The sequence below is a fragment of the Rhipicephalus microplus genome, chromosome X (genome assembly GCF_043290135.1).
Source record: "Rhipicephalus microplus isolate Deutch F79 chromosome X, USDA_Rmic, whole genome shotgun sequence".
Taxonomy (NCBI): domain Eukaryota; kingdom Metazoa; phylum Arthropoda; class Arachnida; order Ixodida; family Ixodidae; genus Rhipicephalus; species Rhipicephalus microplus.
This window is the reverse complement of record NC_134710.1, coordinates 97,963,616-97,986,285: the sequence shown is the minus strand read 5'-3', so window position 1 is coordinate 97,986,285 and position 22,670 is coordinate 97,963,616. Positions and strand designations below refer to the sequence as shown.

Below are 22,670 nucleotides of genomic sequence, written 5' to 3'. Positions count from 1 at the left end.
TCCTAAAGATCTAATAAAATATCTGATTCTATTACGTAGTTCTTGTTTCCAACAACCCATTTATGCAGACATGAGTCATATTTCAACGTGCAGGATGCAGAAGTGCCTAGATAAACTTAATGCAGTGCTGATGAAACTCGTTAGGCTTCATTAGAATCATCATCAGCTAAAACTGTTTTAGCCCATTAATCTACTGAAACGGACGTGCCTCATAGAAAAACGCAAATTTTCGTTTCCCTGACGTCATTTTTCTCGTTCCAGAGAACATACGCTAGATCACTAGCAGATACCAACACTGCCGTGCCCTGCGGTATGCGATTTGCTGGGTCGCGAAGCGTAACAGCCACCCCACACAAACGCCCGGGACCACTCTCTACATAGTGGGCCCTGACTCGGAAGGATCGGCGTCGACATCGGGTTGTTGCAAACGCACACCTCCCTATAGACCCAAGTGTATGTTTTCACTAGTCTGATGTCGTTCGGCCCTCATTCCCTCGGCTAGCTAATTCCATGGCGCACCTTTCTCGAAACTCCTCTGTCAGGGCAGGCCAGGCAGCAGATGCGAGTAGCTGCTGGCGTCTACGGGGCCGGCCTCCTCCGGCATGGTCGGCCCATACGTCGAAGCAAGCCGTCGGCGCTGGGTTGCCCAACTACGTGATTTTCAATCAATAGAGCTGTGATTAGAAGCAGCCAGGACGCTGCGTGTCGCTTTAATTGTGTTACGCGCGAAGCTTGACGGCGACGAGATTGAAAGGGGGCTCGCTGGCGCGGGTGGCCACCGGATCCGGCGAATTGTTCCCTTCCCGGCCGCCTGCTTTTTTCACCCTGTCGGATGAAGGAAGATAAATTCGCGCTTTGTACTTCTTATGGGGCAGGCCTCGAAGCTCCGCTGTCGCCCCGGCTGGCAGCAGTTTCAAAGAGGCCCGCGTTGCATTGTTAGTCCCCGCGCTCTAGGCTATAAGCCTGATTCCGGTGCCATCGTTCTATTCTTGTTTTTTTCTTGTTTCTTGCTCTTCTTTTTTGTTATTGTTGTTGTTCTCATACATTCTCAGATAGTTACTTAGCAACTCTTTTTTTATTGCATACTGTGGCCGTCGCGGATGGCTTACGCTGCTCACCTTGACAGTGCGCACACAAAAAGCGTACCTCTCCTCGTTTCGAAAATTGAGCAAAAGCACAATAAAGAAGAACAATCAACGGAACTCCCCCTTACAACACTAAACTCAATTATAAATGAGCTCGTTTTCGAAGTCAATAGAAGCTCCCTACGCAACAGAAAGGTACGAAAAGCTATCGGGAAAGAAAGAGAAGGACGTTTCGTAATTACGTCATTCAGCACTAACTTGATGGTATGAAAGAAGCAGAACAAAAGTACGCGATCCCGACGGGTACGGTTCAGCAGAGCGATTGTTTGTGGAATACATTCTAGACAATATTACGCTTGTATTATATTTTATGCCTTGCGCTTTCGTCAGTGTAATCCCAACACTTCCTTCGTTCTCCCTATTGGGAACCCTGACCCCTGTGCTTAGCTTACCGACCATTGCTGAGCTGACCGAAATCAATAAGAGGTGCCTGCTATTGCGCCCCGGACAGGCGAACCAAGGCCCAAAGAGCCGTAGCAAGACCGATGGGTTTTCGCCGCTTCTATTATTGTTCTCGAGTGCTCGGGATTGGTTTCCAAGAAATCTCGCCGGGAACCCAATGAATGCGTAATTAAATGTGTCGTCTCTGCCTGCCGACATGTCCACTCTGGCTTAATGAACATAAATTGCTTCGTTATAGAATACCACGGGGACGAAGGAAAACCACAAGCGCGTGAACGAAATTAAGCACGTTACGGATTCCACCGGGGCAGATTCCTCGCGTTCGATGCACCTGATGTATTCCGAGACGCTCGTGTCAACGAACCTTGCCTTTTTCCATTGGATCGGTGTGCGTCGTGTCAAGACATCGATAGTGCTCGGATCTGCGTTTAATGGCAAGAAAATAAAGCGTGCAATAATAGATTTTTTTCGTTTCCATGAATAATAAACTTTCGCTTTTTTCGTTGTATATTGGTGTAGAAATATCAATTGGCGTTGTTTTAATCAGTGAGAAGTCGCTGAACGTTTGCTTAGATTTCGCGCACGTATGCGTTCTTGATTGCTTTTTGCTTTTTTGTTGAGCTCAACTGGTAAAATTTCTAATATAAACTTTACTTAGAAGTGAGCGTTCGTCTTGCCTAGTTCATCTTCTTTGCGCTTTTGTTTTTTTTGCGTTTCAAAGCACCTTGATAAAAGATATTCTGGGAATTCATGTGGTTTTCTTGTCTTCTCGCTAAGCGAAAGTGGCATCGCAGGCCTGTCTCTGCCCGATACGGCAAATATAGAGGAGTCAGCTTGATGCTATGCTTCAGTTTAATCTCACGAACGTTGACCCGTGCTGAGTAGAACTACGGAGCACTGCTCTGACTTCAATGGTGTGCTACGCCAACGCTATAGTACCACTATTTGGCTACCACTATATGCATGCTGCGGAGGCGAAGGCAAGTCAAAGGACTTGCCTTCGTACAATTGGGAAATGAGATGCATTTTTTTTTCTGGCGGTCACAAATTCATTCCCTGCAATGTTGCATTTATGTTTTTGTTTCTAATATATACTAGCACGTGGCACTTCTGTTATGCCAAAACTGTTGTTTTAAAATATCCAGTTTTTTTCTTTCAAGGGCAACTTGTATTTATATTTTTATTTGCACCTCAACAAGAACTCCGAACAGGAGTGTAGTTGATTTAAGATTGCTTCGCTCAATCAGTGTGATGACAACAATACGGAAAAAAATGTGCAGAACACAAATTCTACGCAAATACGATAGTAAATCTGTGTTCATATGTACGATGTACCTTGCTTTTTTTTAAGATATATAAATATCATTTCTTCTACATGAAGCAATATTCTTTCGGGCACCACTGGTTTCACCGTGTGATTTACACTTTAAAATAATTTGTTTTTAATTATGAACTTTTTAGCAACCTTTGCAAGCACACATTTCAGCACTGGAAGATATATTGTTTCCCCATTAATTTACGGGAAAAATTTTCTCATAAACTCTGTTCCAACTTATTAGCTATGTTCCCGTTTATAATTTTTACTCAGAACACAATGACAGCGTTTTGTCTAGTGCTGAGTTTTAATGTTCAAATATGTAATATGTAGCAGAATTATGTATGCCACATGTGTCAGTACATGAACCTAGATAGCATGTCACATGCGTAGTTCAATGATCAATTCAATAGATAACAAGTCAGATGTCTAGCTCAATTATCATTTCAATGATATATCACTTCTTAGTTATACATGGGTAGCTCCCAGTTTGTCAATTTGTGTAACCATCATCATATCTTCATCTGCAGTGACTCGACATAAGAGACTGTGAACAAAAATTTATAAACAAGTTCATCAGCTCGATATGTTCATCAGAGCAAATGCGGATCTATGGTGAGGTGCGAACTTACCTAAATATAGCGAAGGTGGTCAATCACTGTCATAATGCAGTTGCCAGTTGAAACCTTTGTGTTCCAATATGGAATGCAAGCAGAGGACACTGAAATCAGCAAGGCACACTACAGAAGTAAGAGTAATGATGATACATATTTTGTGCAAAGACACAGGGTGAAAAGCTAATAAACCTATAGTAACCACAACACAACAAATCCACTTGAAAAGAATGTATAAGAACAGCATTGCCTTCAGCACTGTTTCTGTACTTATAGCTTACTCAGAATACCATCTGTGACATTCAGAATTTGTTGTATCGTTCATTGCGCGTTCTTGTTTTAAGTTGTTCTTCAGCCTATCATAAATAATGCGCCTTTTCTAATACCTTTTGTTTATTGTACTCGTCATCAAGTCGAACATTTCTATTTCAGTTCTATCTAACCCTCTTTACCATAATCTGCGAAAGTAGGAAAAAAATGTGTTTGAACACTATGCATCTTAACGTTCGTGTCTGAGCCTAATAACCAACACGTGCACCCGTACGTCCGCAGACAAGCCTATCCTCAGCGTGGAGCTGGGACCACCGTACCGTAACTCAAGTTTGGTCGAGGGTTCGGACGTGTTCCTCGAGTGCAAGGCTCGCGCCAACCCTCCGGTCAGCGACGTGGGTTGGCGGCGGGACGGCGGCGTGCTCGTGCCCTCAGCCGGACCCCAGGAGCTGGTAGTCAACGACAACTTCCTCGCCATTCAAAAGCTCAGCCGCCACGACACCGGCAACTACTCGTGCTTCGCGGGCAACTCCGAAGGCGTCTCTGAGAGCGCCTGGTTCAGCCTGCGTGTCCAGCGTAAGTTTTTCCTCTTTCTGTTTTGCCTACCCAAACATCTTAAAAAGAAGCGCAAGAACTTAAAAAAAAGGCATTGGAGTGGGTAACCACGCTTTGATCTCTGCTGAATGCGAAAACAGATGTAAAAGTTCCCAAAACTAAACGCAAATAGCATTTTGAAAATAAATAAAAAAACAGAATGGTGCTGTGCAGATTTTCTTGAGATGCACGAGCGAACGAGGTGACGTCAGCATCGGTATGGCTCGTCATCTGCGACACTAGCATCATCAAAGCGGGGCCTCTACGATTAGCTCAGGCAATGCGCATAACCAGAATAAGCAACGGAGGCCATGTTTGAAGGTGCGAGAGGCGCTTGTTCACATTGTGCTGGCCTGTTTGTTGTTACGTCAGACATTTTAATGCTCAATATGCACTTATGAGCTTGCAGCTGCAGTCATCATCTCTTTGCTTACTTGAGCCTCGGGTACACAAACAGTGCTGTCACAGTTAGTTTGCGTCAATGTGCCGCGGGAATTAGAGTGCAGCGAGACTCTGCCAGAAGTATCGAAGATACATCGTACTTCCTATTAGTTCGTTCACACGCCTGCACTTCGGTGCGTTCACGTAGGCAGAGCAAGAATCATTTTTTCTTTCATGTATTTAAAAATCCTATAGCAACCACAGCGAAAATAAAATACGTTATCATCGACAATAGTGTGATCCTTGTAAATACCAAAGCTTTACTATATTCTAAAACCACTTCAGTTTCCATTTAAACACGGTTATTTTGTGCAGTGAAACTCTTTATCAATTCATTAGATTTGATTAGTCATCGTTAGGAATCGTGCGTGTAGTCGTAATAAAAGAATTATTAAAAATTGAAGATGTGTGATAAGGGGTGCTGTTTGACAAGATAAACACTGCTCAATCGCAGCTCATTTCATAGCGTTGATCTCGTGTATCGCTTCCGAAATTGTCCTTTTTTATCTTTAGTAGCTGAGTAAGTAACGAGATATGAATAGCATGCAGGTGTATCGTAATAATAACAATGACGTTTCGTATTAGCTATTATTGTAACTTTCACCGTTGAACCACTTGAGAGATGCTTGTAAGTAAAAAATACGTGCTTTTAATACGCCAATAATAATAATAATAATAATAATAATAATAATAATAATAATAATAATAATAATAATAATAATAATAATAATAATAATAATAATAATAATAATAATAATAATAATAATAATAATAATAATAATAATAATAATAATAATAATAATAATAATAATAATAAACATTATTATTATTATTATTATTATTATTATTATTATTATTATTATTATTATTATTATTATTATTATTATTATTATTATTAATATTATTATTATTATTATTATTATTACGTGTGCTCACGTCACACATTATACAGGCCTCTACCATTCAGCCTGTTTCGAAATGTGACTGCCACGGCCGGAATTAAATCCGCGACCTTCGGTTCAGCATCCGAGCACCTTAGCATCCTACGAGGCGGACCTTTCATCCACGTTTAACCTTCATACGAGAAAACAAACAATTTAATTATAAGTATCTTAAAACGAGAAATGAGACGCTGCTTTGTAGAAACTGACAAATCAGTATTGTCGGTAATCAGAGGGTTACTTAATGAGCAAATGCAGATGGCTACCAATCAGTAATTTCTGTGTGCCCGACAGTTTGCTCCGCGTATTGAGCATGAAGCTGTTAGGTGCTCAGATAACCACGCGCAAAGCATGAGGCGTCATTCAGAAATGCAGGATAAAAATGTTCTCAAACAGTATAAGTAGAAGTTGCTGAAGGAAAAAAAACATTGCGGAACAGTGCAGGTCAATTTATTGTACGTGGTATTAGTAGCAGACAGGACACGCGGCCACAATGAAAGCCATAATTTATCTACGGCAAACTCGAAGAAAACAAATCTCAACGTTTCGTGAGGTGCGTTGAGATCATAGGTCCGGTACATTCATTGGACACATAAAAAGAGAAGTTTTAGTGTAAATGCTTCAGTTTTTGCAGGGTATACTGTTATTGCGCATTAGTTTTAGAGGCCCGTGCTTTCAATCAAACCATGGAATGTATTCTCAAGAGAAAAAAAAAACTTGTACCTTAAGGCAAGTTTTTTTTTTTTTTGCGAGCAAGAAACGCTGTGGCATGACGCACACATACACTGACCGATGTCTTTCACCCCCAAGACGTATATGTAGTAGGCACGTTTCGCTATACCAGGTGCGTTATTTTTTTTTCTGTGAGGTGGCCGTACACTGCACGTCTCGCAGGGCGCACCGTCAAACCCTACCATGTCTCTAGGTTTAGGTTTTCATAAAAATAAATAGTCGATTGAAAGATGCGTGAATATGCATGACTTCCAGCTGCAACTTCAGCGTGCGGGCGTGCGTGTGTCAGGTACGAAACACACACCTGACAGATGGAGGCTATTAGATATCAAGTGATTCCAAATATATATATACTGTTTTATTTCGTTACACCTCAACCACTGACGACAAATGTTTTTTGTCTAAGGATATACATTATTTGTGTGATGTTCCAGACGAATAGACGCCTGAAAATTATAAGCAACACACGGTACACGCTTCGGCAGAGAAATGGGGCAAAAAAGACAAAGAATTTTAGCCAGGTCTGCAATGCTTCGTTCATTAACTTGCGCTATAGAAGGATGGAAAGATGCGGGAAAATGCGATAAAACATTCAGTGAGTTCAAAACACGTGTTAAAAAGAAAACAGACACACCAGATGAGTATTCTTTTATTCATGTTTTTGTTTCAGGAAAATTCTCATTCTTTTACAATGATAGCAGATGAGGTCAATTTTCAATACTTTGGGCAGAAAAGCATTGTTCATTTGTGAAGCTACCCGCACTTTCATAGTTCCGACAATGCATTTGTTAACCGGGTTCAATACATGCATCGCAATCGACTCGTTGCTTGTTCAGGATTGCGCGGATTACGTCCAATAATGATAGCAAAGAATTCTTATGATTAGTGCTGTGCACTAACGTGTTCACCATCATATTCTTTTTTTTTCTTTTCTTTGTATAATTCTTGCCTCGTTTTTCACGTGAGATCCTGAGACATCCCCAATCAATTCCATTGCAGACGCAGGTATACATATTCTCCTAAATATAAGTGGGCTACTGGGTCGCACCATATGCAGGTACTCCTGCATTATGCTTGGCAGCAATATTTGTCGAACATGCGAGCGTGACATGTTCCTCTATCACGAAGTAAGTCAGCTATCGCTCACAACGTGGTAGAGATGGTGTAGCATCCACCTGAAGCAAGACTGCTCCATCAACAGCCATTCTCCGTTGGAACACCTTCTCTATTTTCTAATTCCACTAATTAGCCGGAAATATCTTCACTGCTCCGTAACGCTCATGCCCACTTTTTTTTATCTCGCTCAGACTCCGGATGTTGATCACGGTGTTTTTACTAATTGCCAATGGAGTACACTAATAGCACAGCAACAAAAGACGGCTGTTGAAGCTGACTGCGTCGATGGCAAAGTTATTACCCATAGTTGCTGCGTTGCAGTGGGGGCGCGGCTTAGTGAAGAGAGGCGGCTGTTTTTTCTCACACTGAACGGTTCAGACAGAGAGGTATAAACGCTATCACGCTATCGGTTTTGCCCCGGCGTGACGCGTGCAGAAGTTAACGTGCGCAGACCACAGCTTCGCGAGGCGTTCTCTTCGCTATTAGGAGGTATTGAACCCAACCTAAGCACGCTCATTACTGGTTGAAGCTTTTCTTTATGAACGGGATACTAATTATGGCACGCAGAGGTTTTGCTAAGTCTTTATTATTGTTAATATTATCAACTTTGTATAACTCTGCAAGGAGTGTGACACGCATGACATTGCAGGACGTGACGAGAACATTGCAGAAATATTATACATACGCAACAGGTCAACTCCTGTATTCAGTCGCGCGAGACGTCGAGTTAATAGAAATTTGTTATGAATATTGCTTTCAATGTTCATTTCGCCGGTATCACTATTTTTTATCACGACATGTGCTTATTAAAAGGACGTGAAGATGGACGCGTTTCACGGAAAGCAAACAACCATTAATAGTCCAATGGTAAATGTTAAGTTATGACTCTTTGTGATAAAGTGCTTATTTGGGCCGGTTGGTACATGGTCAACGAACAAGGACAGCGCCTCGTCCGTCTCTTCTCTGTCCTGTGTCCTGTGTTACGCGCTGTTTTTTCACTTCGTTGACTCTTTGTGATATTCGTCAAGGCTATTATATGTCATTTACCCCAGAAAGAAAAAAGGTATTCTATCAGTTGAGACGGGCTCTTTTTTTTTCTAAAGCTTGAGCAAGCAAGCTATAAAAGTTTTTTTTTTATTTCTCACACACTACAACGTTTCTTTATGAGTTTTGTCATATGCGAAAACTTTGAGTTCGCAAATAAGGAGCAATGAGGCGGTCGACCCTCGAGATCACAAACAATGCTGATTTATTCAAGTAAAATTTCATGCTGAAATATTTACAGTCTTATTAGAATTAATTGATTTGAGGTTACGGAGTAAGTGTGAGTGATAAATTGAAGCTTCTGGTATGCGTAAATTTGCAACGCCTCTCTATTTTATGCAAGCCATGTCTTTTATTGGATATATCTAATACTAACGGGACCGAGGTTCTAATATTCCCAAAATATACTATAATAATTTTTTGATTTTAACGTCCCAAAACATCGATATGATTATGAGAGACACCGACGTGGAGATCCACGGAAATTCAGACCACCTAGAGATCTTTAACGCACACCTAAGTCTAAACGCACGGGCTTGAAGCATTTTTGCCACCACCGAAAATACCGCCGCCACTGCCGAGATTTGACCCCATGACCTGCGTTCTAAAAATGTTAACTTCGCACATAACGTCTTTACTTTACAGGGTAAAAATTAACAAGAGTGTATTGGTTTACTAATTCCACAGGTTACCAGAAGACCACTTAGCAGGATGTATCAGTCTTTGTGAACTTGTAATAAATTGGAAAAAAATAAAACGAAGCGCCCATGCAAAGAGAAATTGTTTTGTATGTGTGCTTTTTTTTCTGCAACACGTGGGAAACTTTGAACGTTCTTTCGACATGGAGTTATGAATAAAACCAATAGTTTTTTTATTGTACTTTTTCACAAACGACTCGTTTTACAGCTACGCTCTAAAATCAAAGAAAGTGCCGGGTACTTTCTTTGGCAGAGTACTTTCTTGTCGCTTATTTGACTTTTTTTCTAGAGTAAATCACCCCTTGTTGAGGCAGAGTACAGTGATTTCACCAGAACGGGTCAAAGCACGCCCCCCAACGGAGTAACACAACGCTGCCTGAAGCGGTGTAATATGACCCCACTGAAGAGAGTAGTAGTACAGCTCGCAAAAAGAAAGAGCAGAACTTGGGCCGTAATTTGGTTTTTACCTGTTTTTGACAGATCTCCACGCGCGCGGGTCGTAAGGATGGCTAAATACGAGCACTGCAACAAAATAAAAAGAAAAGGTAAAAAAACGACCAAGTCGGACTTCAACCTTTGACCTGTTGACGATTTGCATATTGCGAGCCCAACACTGTATAACCACTACACCACACTGGAAGACGGTAAATTGGCGTGTAATTCTTCATGTCATAAGTCATTTTTGTGATCTGTCTGTATTTTCTTGCTTACAACTGCAGGTTTGAGTGTCTCCGCGCTTCTCAAAACAAGCCGAACTGTAGCTAACTGGTTTATTGAGTTTGTTTTGCGCTTCGTAAGATCAGAACGTCAGTCCGACATGTTTTTTTACAGTACAAAAAAGAAAATTAGCGCAACCAATCATACGAACGGCACTTGCACTGACTCACCAAGAGTTAGTCATTTCTTCGTATGAAACATCGCGCTTCTGAAGTGTACACTAAACAATGTCGCTTTTTTCCCCACCCACTTGAACATATATTTGGTCATTCTTGTTCATGTTCGACTACTAAAGCCACAATACTTCGCTGTAGCCATACCGTACGTGAGAATGAGCGCAGCATCCCCCGCGTGTGACGGTCGTAGCGAAAAACATGAATATTAATATTAGGAGAATGTCACAGCCGTTTGCGTTGAGTTTCGATTGTGACCGATTTAATAAGATAGCATTCGCTTATTTCACCACACAGATCCTAAGCTGCGTTCAAAACGCCTTCCAGTGCGCTGAAATTCACTGGCGCGCGCTGGAAACGCTGGTCTTTTGTTAATCATCTCTAACGCCTCCACAAACAAGTTCAGTACGTTTTAATGTACATATGTGTGTCTGGTTATTAAGTGATGCTCATCTCTCGCGGTGTGCTGACGCATGTAAATGCAATCAAGAGCAGGAGTATAACCGCGTTTCACTCTCTGATGCCTGAAGAGTATATGGGCATTCCACTCTCTCAAAGAGAGGTATTCTAGAAAGCAGTCTCGAAGGTTCCAGTCCTCGGTTACACTACAGTAAAACGTGCGTTGGGTCTAGTTGGTACATAGCACAATAAGAAGTAAACTTCCTCGGCGCAAACAATACGGGAAAATGATGAAAAATGAAATCATTTCTTTTTTTTCATTTTTCCGTATTGTTTGCGCCAAAAAAGTTCACTTCTTATTGTGCTCTGTTATACTACCCCCCTCCTCCCCCAACACTCATCTCACTCCCCTGTAGTTCTTCCCATGCCTTTTTCGCCCTTCTTCGCCAAGTGTCACGGTTGTGGCGTTCTCGCCTGAGAGTTACTGCGGCTCTTAACAGCACCATTCATCCTCCTTCAATTCAAGAATCTCTGCTCACTCTCGTTTCATACAGAGGGAAAATAATTTCCCTCTATCTGATGCTTTGCGAGAGTAGAAGAACACTCTGAAGAGTAACTTGGCTTTTTCCCTCCTGCGATACCCTCCGCAGTTTTTAGAGTGTACCACGTCCTTTTCATACGTTCTTCAAGCTATAACCATCAGATTCTATAATGGGGAAGGCACTCAGTGCGGCGAATTTTATTATAAGCAAAGATACACACGCCCCCCCCCCCCCCCCCATTTGCTTCTCTGTTTTGCGATGTCGGCACAACGCTCTCATTTCAAAAAGACACCATGATACGGAAAGGTTTTCTTCAAAATAAAATTGTTTTTTTTTCTTTACAGCAATATAACCGAGTTGAAGATTAGGTATTGCACGCACGAGAAACTCTATTCAGTTAGGTCACGAACGCAGAAATTGCACACGTGGGGCGCAATCGGAAATAATTAGGCTCGTCATTACTTCGGGACATCAGGCTGAGCCCCTGGAGAGAAATATCGGCGGAAATATATTCTAGCTGTGTGACGTTCTCGTCTGAAAGTTGATTATCCCCGAGACAGGGCTGGGACGGCCTTTTCACTGCAAATGCAATCGCCGTGCAGTCACATTTTTTTTTTCTACGCGGACGCGCCCTTCTTCGCCCTCCCGCGAAGATCACAAAAGCGAGGCCGATGAAACAAAGGAAGGTCTGGCCGCCGCTCACCGGTGCACGGCGGCCGCCACACCGCCAGCGACAATGGAAAGACCACCAATTCCGTCCCGGGTATAAGCGTACACGTGTGACGTTCCGCCGATTGAACTGCCTCCATCAAGCAGCATTCTCCAGGAGAATGTAGTAATGCTCGAGGAGCTACCACCACCCTCGACCTCACAGCCCTCCATCCCCGCACCATTCGGGGCTGGAGGTATTTGTTCTGTTCTCGGTCAGAGAACTTGAGCGAGTTCCCGGCCGGCCGTTTGGATTTGTTTGCACCGGACAACACAAATAGCCGTGCGTGCGTGCGCGTCGCGGCAGGCCACAGCGCGTGGATCCCTGACCGTGTGCGCTGGCTTAGGTCAGATTCCTGTTTTTTTTTTTCTTGCTGGCAGCGAACCTGTTCTTCCGCTTTCTCCTCGGTTCCCGAGCTGCGCAAATTGCACTCCCGCCGTCGCCGATCCTACAGGAGTCGTTGTGCGCCGCCTGCTGGAGGGCTCCACAACTTGGCGCACTGCTCGATGACTGACCGGCAAAATTGCCCCTCGTTTGAGAGAATGCGCGCGGGTCGGCCCCCCGCTTGTCCGCTCTTGATCTCGCCAACTTGATCAGTCCCGACCCAAAAGTGCCCCTTTACCGCCACTCTCTATTTTATTTTGTCTTTTTTTGCCAGCTGTAATTTCTGAAAGAAACCGACAGGCGAAAAGCGATGCTTTCTCATCCTTTATTCCTCTTCTTCTTTTCTCTTGCTTAGATCCAGGACGTCGAAATTGTGCTGATGGCACTTTGGACCCGCATGTGAGCCTCCAAAGCGCCGGTGTATTCGCGAGAGCACCAGTTTAAAGAGGAAGACACTCTTCTGCAGTCGGCATTACTTCCCAGGTAGAGCAGGCACATTTGTAGCGTCTTGACGGTTAAAAGACTCGGTTGTTGCAGCTGCTGGGCTCCCCCCCCCCTCCCTTTTTTTTTGTCTCAATGCACGTATCTCCTGACCAGTACACCATATTTCAAGAGGAGTCTACTTCTGTCATATAAGGTTAGAACCAGAAACTGGAAAAATAAGGTCATTGAATTGAAAACCAAATGCGCCAGAAGTGGCACTTGACCTGCAAGATCATGATATCAAACAAAAAAAAATGTTATCCAAGTCACAATAAACCATTGTAAATAGGCTGCAACAACGAATGTTATTGTTCGCGGTGATTTGTTATGTAAATTTTATGTAATGAGAATACTCTTTTCTTTTTTGCGTCCCTAAATTATCATTCCGCTCGCAAAAACTTAACGAAACAATGGAGTCAGCTCGAGAGACAAACAAATCATTGCCATACACCGAGCATATTCTCCGCCAATTTGCAGTGTGTCTGGTTTATGGCACTCAGTAGCGTTTACTATCGTTGCCTTCTAATATATTGGATCATTTAATTTTCTGTTATAAATATCACGTTTTTTATATACAACCACTATCTAGAATATACTTTACTGTATATTTGATGTAGTTATCTTAATAACACTGCTTGTGTAGCAGACAAATTAAAAAATCAAGGCCATCGTACTCATGCTACCTTTGAAGAGTCTAATTCACACTTCGGGTTAATGCCAATATGGGTGAGCTATTTCGCCCTTACATCTCGCCCCAAACCTTCTAGTACACTGCTCGAAGCCTAAACAGGTGCGACATCTCGACACGCATGCGGAAAGACACTAGCGAAGCAACTGTGTCGAAGGTGTGGCATTCCCACATTATGCACAGCGTTAGTTCGTCTAAGTGCATGAGAAGAAACATGCATGCAGTGTTCTGAGCGCAACCGAAATTTCATTTCATGTCTTGGCTGTTTGAAAGCTAGGCCTTTGCGAAACTCGTTTCGGCTGCACGCTTATATAGTGCGAAGTTCGAAGCATGCTATAGAACTATTCCGTGTTTGTACACAGCGGTAGGCATCGTCGACATACTGAAGCGTTTGTAGCGACATCACGACGCGTATGCGTGGAAGTTACACTACCAGTTTACATCTACCTTGGAGTCTATAGGCTCCAAGGTAGAGTTAAACTGGTGGTGTAACTTCCATAGAAGCCCATCTATCGAGTAGTTGGCGGCTCGTTGCCACCATCGCCATCTAGGTATGTAGGGGGCAACAGTAAACAAAAACAAAAATGAATTATGACGTCAAACCGGAAGCGGTAGCGACGTCATGGATTTGCCCTACATGGCATGAAATTAAAAACATTTCCTAATTGCTGACCGTTTACGTGCTATGTGATAATTACGTGATTATTTGTGCTTTATGACTTGCTAATTCTGCGTGAGAGAGAAAAAGAAGACCAACGGAAAAAATTTAATAGTTTTATTAGTAGTTTTGTTAGCCAAATATCGTACTTGCAGTATACACGGGCACCGAAAACTTTGCAGACGAAATTGTGACCCAACTGCTCACGAGCAAAATAGCGTAATACTTCGAAATCTCACGTTGCCCAATCGTGGCAAACCACCGCCTCGAGAATATCGCTTTGGCAACCGTAGAGTACAGCGTCTGGTTGCTTAGCGTGTCGCATTCACCGACACGAAAGGCGAGGGCACGCCAGCCGTGCGCCAGCGAAGGCAGTCAGCAGCCGCAGGAGCGGCTATTTATATATATATATATATATATATATATATGTATGTATGTATACATATTCTGGGAGCTACTTCAGCTCTGAAATGTAATGCCAGTGAACAGCACATTAGCAAATAAACTATGGAAGGTACCTAATAAACCACCACGCGAAAGTCAGCGATGCCTGGTTGAGCCGGCAATGCACCGAACAAAGCCCAAGCCCCGATAGCACATTGATAGCCCCCCCCCCCTTTACGGCACTCGACCAAAAAATGAGGCCATCAACCATTTAGCTGAGTTTCAGATAAACCGTAAAGTAAATTTATAGTTAACTTTGACATATAATAAATTACAACTATTTGTAAAAAACGCACAGCATAACCACGGAGTGAATGATGATGCGTGGGGCGAAGCGTCCATCAGCCCGTCCGTGCTTCCGTCCGTCCGTTCGTTCTTGCTTCCGTCCGTCCGCACGACCCTCCATGCGTCCGTCCATGCGTCTGTGCGCCTGTTCACGCGTCCATTCATGGGTACGTCCGCGCGTCCATCCATCCGTTCGTCCGTCAGCTAGTCTGTCTGTCCATCCGTCCGTGCGTCCATCTAGTGAACACTCCAAGTACCGCCATCTAGCATACCCCACCCGGTCGCACATACCCGCTCTAGAGAGCGTATGGGCCACCGGTGGCTACCTACTACTACTACTACTACTACATACATCGGGAACGCACGACCCACGCCTTCAGGAGGTTCACCCCTGAACAGATTATATTGAAATTTTGGTTATTTTTCCCCTTCTCACCGAGTCGCGCTTCAATCATCGGCGCCACTTTTTGTTCTAAGTTTCACGACCGATATAATTTGATTATGAAGGCTCCGCCTAGGCCAAAGCTCGCCATTGCCCTCTATGCAGCTTTGCAGCTGCTCCTGAGGCTCCCCGACGTGGTTTGCTTGGAACAACTTTGCAGCTGCATGGCCGGGCTACTTTGCCTGGTCGCAGCTGCCCAGCCGTTGTATCACGTGACATATAGCACAGCAGATGCCCGGCCGTGGCAGCTGCTGCGCCAGTGGTCACGTGTTCGTAGAGGGCGATGGCGTGTTTTGGCAGAGCCTACGCGCTGCGACATCGCTGCAGGCACCTCGGTATGTCGACGGTACCTACCACTGTGTACAAACATGAAGTAGGTCTATAGAAATAGTCGTGTAGTAACGAGTGGGGCACTCAGGCCGTGAAAAAAGATTTGACGGCGTACACTTTGCTGACAGCCAAACTTTTCCAAAAGACGGCTACACTTGACGCGATAAATTTTGGGGTTTGTCACATTGAGTGAGATTATACAACCTTGGGGTCTATTTAGAAGCAAGTTTATGCCTTCCTGGTACATTAAAAGATGTACTAAAGGGGCTTGTGGCCCTTCAAGCTTTCAGTTAACTTCTTATTTATTCAATATATTTTTTTCTAATAGGACGGCCTCACGAGCACAGACGTCACAGAATCACCTTTATATTGCTGCGATAAGCCGTTCGGAACCACATTTCTTATCATTCTCTTTATTTACGATGAAAAATAATATCTGGCTTTGCAATGCACGACCGCAGTCATAGTCCACTATGAATATAATCAGCAATCTGATCAATTGATTGATATGTGGGGTTTAACGTCCCAAAACCACTATATGATTATGAGAGACGCCGTAGTGGAGGGCTCCGGAAATTTAGACCACCTGGGGTTCTTTAACGTGCACCCAAATCTGAGCACACGGGCCTACAACATTTCCGCCTCCATCGGAAATGCAGCCGCCGCAGCCGGGATTCGAACCCGCGCCCTGCGGGTCAGCAGCCAGCAATCGGATCAAGGCGGGCATAATTAAGACAGCGTTATAATAAGACATCGCTAATCAAGACAATACTCCCTAAAGGTCTGGTATAGCAAGCGAGTCTGGCATGCGCGGAAAAGATATTTTAACGCGATAGCGTTCGAGAGCTCGTGTCACATAAATTCCGCCGTTGGCGTCGGTACCGTTTATTGTAAGCAAATAATTGTCTGCGAGCGAAAAATCGGGAAAGAAGCGAATAAAACGAAGAATAAAATGTTTGGTCCCATTGATGCCGTCCGCGTGGCAAGCAAGTGTACCACCACAGAGCCACGTTGTTACTTGCAGCGGCTTCGGGAAAAAACACTATATAAACGGCATGTACTGGAAAGAGTCTACTTAACTCGTTTTCTTCGACAGGTGTCACGACGAAAACGAGCCCATTCGGCTATTTGTAGGCGCATTTGGGAGGCAATCAAACTACGTCGAAAAGAGCAGGGATAGCGCAGCCATCGCAGCTAAAAACACAAAGAAACTTTCAAACAGCTCTAAAAAGTAACAACTATGTCCATCGAGCTCAAAACATATCGCGCTTTTCCAGAGGCGTTGATCAAGCAAACAGCAAATGCTAGAAGATGTGCTGCCATCTGTTAGGTATTGTGAGCCTCTTTATCGCCTGCTAAATGACAAGCGCGCGGCGTGTATCTTGGAGGCCATGCGACTCTTGCTTTAGATCTAAAAACCTGTATGTACCATTCGCGCGCGCGCGTGTGTGTTTGTCTGTGTGCCATCTGTGAGACATTGTGAAAAACGTGTCTTGACTACTGCAGAGCACCTTTCTAGCAGAGGGAAGTGGCCACACTGTACGGTCTTGCTCATCACTGAGCAATGAGTGAGGCCTACGCGGAGTTCATAATACAGGACCATGTGACTATATTACTGTACAATATTTTCATGAAGTTCTTATAGAAGTGCTGTTAAGTAAATCGAAAACCTGAACAATTGCTGTAGATACGTCGCGCTTGCGCATGGGAGTGTTTGTGTGCATGTGTGTGTAACAAAACATAATAAAAAGTATGCACTTAGCGGTTGAAGGGTGCACTAGGGGCCGGATTTCACTATCGCGTTCAACTTTTCAAGGCGAAGCTTAAGTGTCCCCCAATTTTCATGATAGCAGCAATAACTTAGTGCAAAACTTTACTGCAGTTGAACGTGGTTAAACCAAGGTTGCAGGGGGACAGCTCGGCTTCCCTGCTTTGGGAAAGAAAAATACCATTCGTTGCAGACATTTCACTTCCTTACGTGGCTCTGTTTAAGCAAGTACGACGGGAAGCAGCTAATAATTGATTTAATGATTTATTGATTATTGATTGATTGATTGATTGATATGTGGGATGTAACGTCCCAAAGTCACAATATGATTATGAGAGACTCCGTAGTGGAGGTCTCCGGAAATTTAGACCACCTGGGGTTCTTTAACGTGCACCCTAATCTGAGAGCACGGGCCTACATCCTTTCCGGCTCCATCTGAAATGCTGTCGCTGCCACCAGGATTCGATCCCGCGACATGGTGGCCAGCAGCCGAGTACATTAGCCACTAGACCACCGTGGCGGGGCGACAAGAAGCGGCTAAACACCGCATCAAGGGCGCCTAGTCGTAGTGGCGACAGCGTACCGCAACACAACAAACGCACACTCCTCGATGCTCCAGGCACGAATGCGCAGTGAACTTGGATGCAGCCAGCGTTTCTGGATGTGGCGGCATGAAAAACTCACATTGAGCCCGGATTAATTTTCGTGAACGCGCCACGCTTGCGTTCCGGGAAAGCACTTTCACTGGCATTTACCTTGGCTGTGTTTGAAGATCAAATTCACGCGACGAGAACTAAAGCTGTCCTCTGAGATATTCCCGGGGTCAATGTAAAACCACCTATCAAGACAAATAGGCCTGAAACTCACATCATGACGCAGAATCTGAGGCGACTAGTCAAGTAAAGCGCGAAAACATAACAATAAGGCGGGCTTCGGGTCTAAACGACGCGAGTACTGAATGAGACAAAGCTAGAAGATCCCTTTTCGCAGCGCAAGATGCATAATGACTCAGAGGAAGAAATATGTAAACGAAATAAAAAAGAGCACAAAAGGGCAGAAAAGTGTCATGATCTCAAATCGGTATTGTCTGCGAAGAGGCGCAGTAAAATCTGTGCGAGCGAATACGTCTGACCGACCAATAAAGATGAAAAAGTAGACAGAGATAAGGAAACGAGACAAGTAAAGCTAATAAAAACACGACGCTGACAAAGCTGGAGACATAGCAAGCAATGAAAAACAAAAATAAAAGAAGTGAGACACCAAATGCCTTAGATAGGGAATAAAAACGACACCAAGGGGAAAAAAATGGAGGCAATTTCCCGATTAAAAGCTAAGAGCAAACAATGCTGTTTGAAATGGGCACAAGCAAAAGTAGCAAAAGAAGTATACAAACAAGGTTAACATATAGCCATGCCTGCGAGAGCTCGCCAAGATACATGTTCTGAGAAAAAAAAACATATATTAGGAATACGAAGTTAGGCATGCGCAGAGGTTATCGATGGAGTGGCTAATTGCCGCTACCCCGTTTGCATAAAATAGCGCGAGATAGTCAAACTGAAGAAGACACCTGATTCGACGAATACGAGAGAAAGAAAAAAAAAGAAACTGAGGGACGACGGCATGCAGCAAGTGTAACCTACGCTCAAATTTACGTGAGGTCACTAAGGCTTATTGTCCAAAAGGCTTCGAGATACAATAGCGACTAGTCCAATCAAGGTATACTATATGCTTAAGGACTTATACACGCACGCTACTGCGTGATAGTTCAAAATGTGGCTTTAAAAGAAAGCTGGCAAACTTACAAACAATGCGATGCTAGACTACAGCCTAGATAACATTAACGAAATCGCCACACTTTAAACCAAAAGTTAAGGGCACTCTGCCGCTGTGCCGCTCTCGTTATATAATCGTCATGTCCCTTCATGAGCATTTAGGGTCATTGTTAAACCACTAAAAAGTGAATAAATTGAAATAGTTTGGGAGATTGCGTGGACTGAGTTCTGCTTGTGTAAGATACCCACCTTTGCAAATGTGAGACCAATCAACGACTTAAAACGCGCCTTGACTAATGCATCTTATGGTCGCTATTACGCATGCAGTTTTCAAATGCTTTGTAAACATCGATAATCCGCTGCGCTAGTCTGCGTGAAGAAGATGAAAAACAAAGTTCAAGCAGCTTTTTTTTAATTATTTTACTGTGTCCGTCGGTGAACATAAGATTTGCTAATCAGTCTGCGTCTTAATTGAAAGCATCCCATGCAAAAGAAAAAAACACATGTTGAGAAAAAAGAGAATTCAAGAACGGAGTCCTGGTCAAGCGTAGGTCTGAAGAAGTGAGTCCTTTCGTTGCATCGGTCATACATTCACGGAGTCAAATTCTCAAAACGTGTGTTAGGTTCAACCGATCTATAAAAAGACATGTCATTACCAATGACTGCATCGAATATATAGTTGTAACTACGGCAAACCAATTGTGAACTCTCCTACGCATTACAAAAAAAAATCTTTTTGGGTCCGCATTCACAAGAACATTTTGCACTATAATTGTCCGTAATAGAGACACTTAAGCAAATTGTGTTGGAATTAGTCAAACTGCGGGCCAATGGCAAGAAAGTACTTACGAAAAAAGGTTTCGTGAACTTGGATTCTACAATTGTGTGTGCGAGAAAAGTTTAAACGATGTTGATGCTGTGCATGTGATTAGCAAACGCACCGGCCAATGAAAGAGTGCGCTCACCAATGAATATATATGTGAATACGGACCCTGAATTCGGGGCCAAATTCACAGATTCTTTTTCGTAGTGCTTATTCCCGCCAGACAGCAGTATTCACGAATGATGTGCCTAGCCTCCCGATGAGTCGGATAGTTTTACAGGAAGCACTACGATGACATGTTTTGTGAGTACGGGCCATGGTTTGTCTTGCGTATAAGTACCGCCTGCGATGTTTATCTCGTTATCACTTGGATCTCGTTCACAATTAACGCACGTGAACGCAATCCCATGAAATACAATTACTATGCAAGCTATGAACTTATTCAAACACATTAAATTCAATTTATTTATTTATCTATTTATTTATTTATTTATTTATTTATTTATTTTTTATTTATTTATTTATTTATTTATTTATTTATTTATTTATTGCAACACTCTCAACTCGGAATGTGAAAGCCTGACTGCCAAACGCGTGACGTAAGTTGTATTTCTACAGGAGAAGATGAAGCGGATAAATTATCGGGGTTTGTGCCAGGCAGAGAACAAAAAGAGTAATGTGATCACGCGTGGCACTAGAATAAGCACAGCCAACAAGCAAATGCAGTGCGGATTATCCCATCTTCTGCAGATGTTTGATGTAGCCGTCGCAAATCGTTTCTTATTTCGAGCTAAGCTCTTGGCCTTCGGCGGATGCCATTTGAAGCCCGCCTTTCTTGCGGAATCGTTCTACGCCAAGGACGGCTTAGGCACGGGCCGTTCCGTGCAAGCACGCGAGCGCCAGATATCGATAGAACCAGAACATCATTTAAATAGCGATAAGCCGCGCTGCGACAATTGGGTCTCGGGTTCCATTTGGCGATGTTTAAAAGTTGTACGGCAAGGCAATTTCCGCAGTGCTCCTTTCCTTTTTTTTTCCCCGCTGAGTTTCCACGTAATTGCCTCGGCTGAAAACGAGAGGCGTCACCGTACGCGCCTCAATATCGCGGCTGGTTCTGAGGCCGCGGACACCGAACGCGTTAAGTCGTTCGATACCGAACGTTGAAAGCGGCCAGAGACTATACTTTTCAATAAGTAACAATTTTCGCGAAAAAACGCTGTTTCCGAGCAATACACTAATCGACTAGCCGCTTTCGCTGAAAAAGAGCAAACAAAACAGGCGTACCCGTTCTCATCAGCGCACCGTTTCTAAAGCTGCGTGCCGGACCCTAAAATATCGCATTATACTGGAATCTGCAGTAACACTTCATCTATAAGGGTCGCCTTACTCAAGCTGGCCACTTTGAGAAGATACACATAGTCAGCGTAATATAAAGATGGGACACGCAGCGCGCATATATACTATGCGTGCTTTAGGCACGCGTGTTCCAAGAAAATTAATAACGAAGCAACTTTTACAACGCGTGAATGTATCGCGGACAAGCATGGAAGAAGTTTAGAGGCACGAAAGACGCGTGATTTTTGTCATGTCGCATTTTGCCACGGCTCTATGAATATCGTCGGGTGGCAGGAAGTAACACCGAACCGCTCGGGTAGTGTTCTCTTTATTTTTGCTTATATAGGATCCAGTGTCAACAGAAGAACACAGCTCCTAATAAGTCGGAAAAGGGAAGCCGGGGGCAAAATAATGAGTATGCGATATCTGGAGAAAGACCAATATAGAAGTGACGCTGAGCAGGCCGCTCAAAAGCAAGTAACGCCACACCCCCCTCCCCCCCCCCCCCCCCCAAAAAAAAAATCGTAAAGCATGCAGCGGGACAGATAGAAAGAGAAATAGAGAGGAGTAAACCGAAGAAAACCTTGATGATTCTTGCAACGTATCCTCCACGTCTTCAGTTGATCGTCGAGCGCTCAACTCCGAGAGCGTTCAAGGGAGGACACTTTGAGCAAGCTGTTTCTGAGACGCTCGCTGCTGCTGCGCTTCCATTCTGCATTGCTTTTCTGTTACGTGCGGCTGTGCTGCTCTTTGCTCGTCGCCCTCAAGTGCGCGCACCTATTCGATTTGTTTTGCTCTGAAGTTCGAGTTTTGTTCTCGCCGGCGCGATTCAGTGAAGTCGTGCGAAGTTATTGCAAGCAAGAGGAACATCATTTCAGACCCAGGAGGTGATATCAAGTTCGCGAAGCCTTTCTCCTCATTGCTCTTCATTTTTCTTCTTTTCTCTTTCGTAAATAGTTGGCCGCACATTTCAGTCGGAGTGAAAAGCTCTTATATGCATTTCTTGCTTTTATTACGTAAAAGAATCACATAAGTCTTGAGTACATGCATTATATATTTATTGGAAACGCCACAGTCTGCAGGCTGTTTTGTTTTGTTTTTGTTTTTTGCCGCCGGGCCAGATTGAGGTGTCATCGCCAGCTCTACATCGGTTAGAAATGTCGATTTGACCTTAGTATACAAGGGCAGTCTGGTCTTCTTGTCAAACGAGATATGCTTTTCTCGGCATTAAATATTAGCAATGCGCCCATGCCGTGTTCAACAAGAAGATGGTCTCACTGAAGCGCTGTGCCGCAGTCAGTAATGCTTATCTCGATGTGCTTGCTTCTTTTCACTCTGCTTGGTTCATTATCTACGTCGGCTGTTTGATCACAGTCACGAGGAGAAAGATTTTGCACGAAAAGTGA

General features: G+C 43.7%; 1 protein-coding gene across 1 annotated transcript in view; it reads left to right on the top strand.

Moving 5' to 3' along the window:
• LOC142775673 (synaptogenesis protein syg-2-like) overlaps positions 1-22,670 on the top strand; it is a 575,499-nt gene that overhangs the window by 444,854 nt on the left and 107,975 nt on the right. Inside the window, exon 6 of the mRNA XM_075877314.1 lies at positions 4,029-4,322. Coding sequence (XP_075733429.1) covers positions 4,029-4,322 — 294 coding nt within the window. The remainder of the gene's footprint in view (positions 1-4,028; positions 4,323-22,670) is intronic.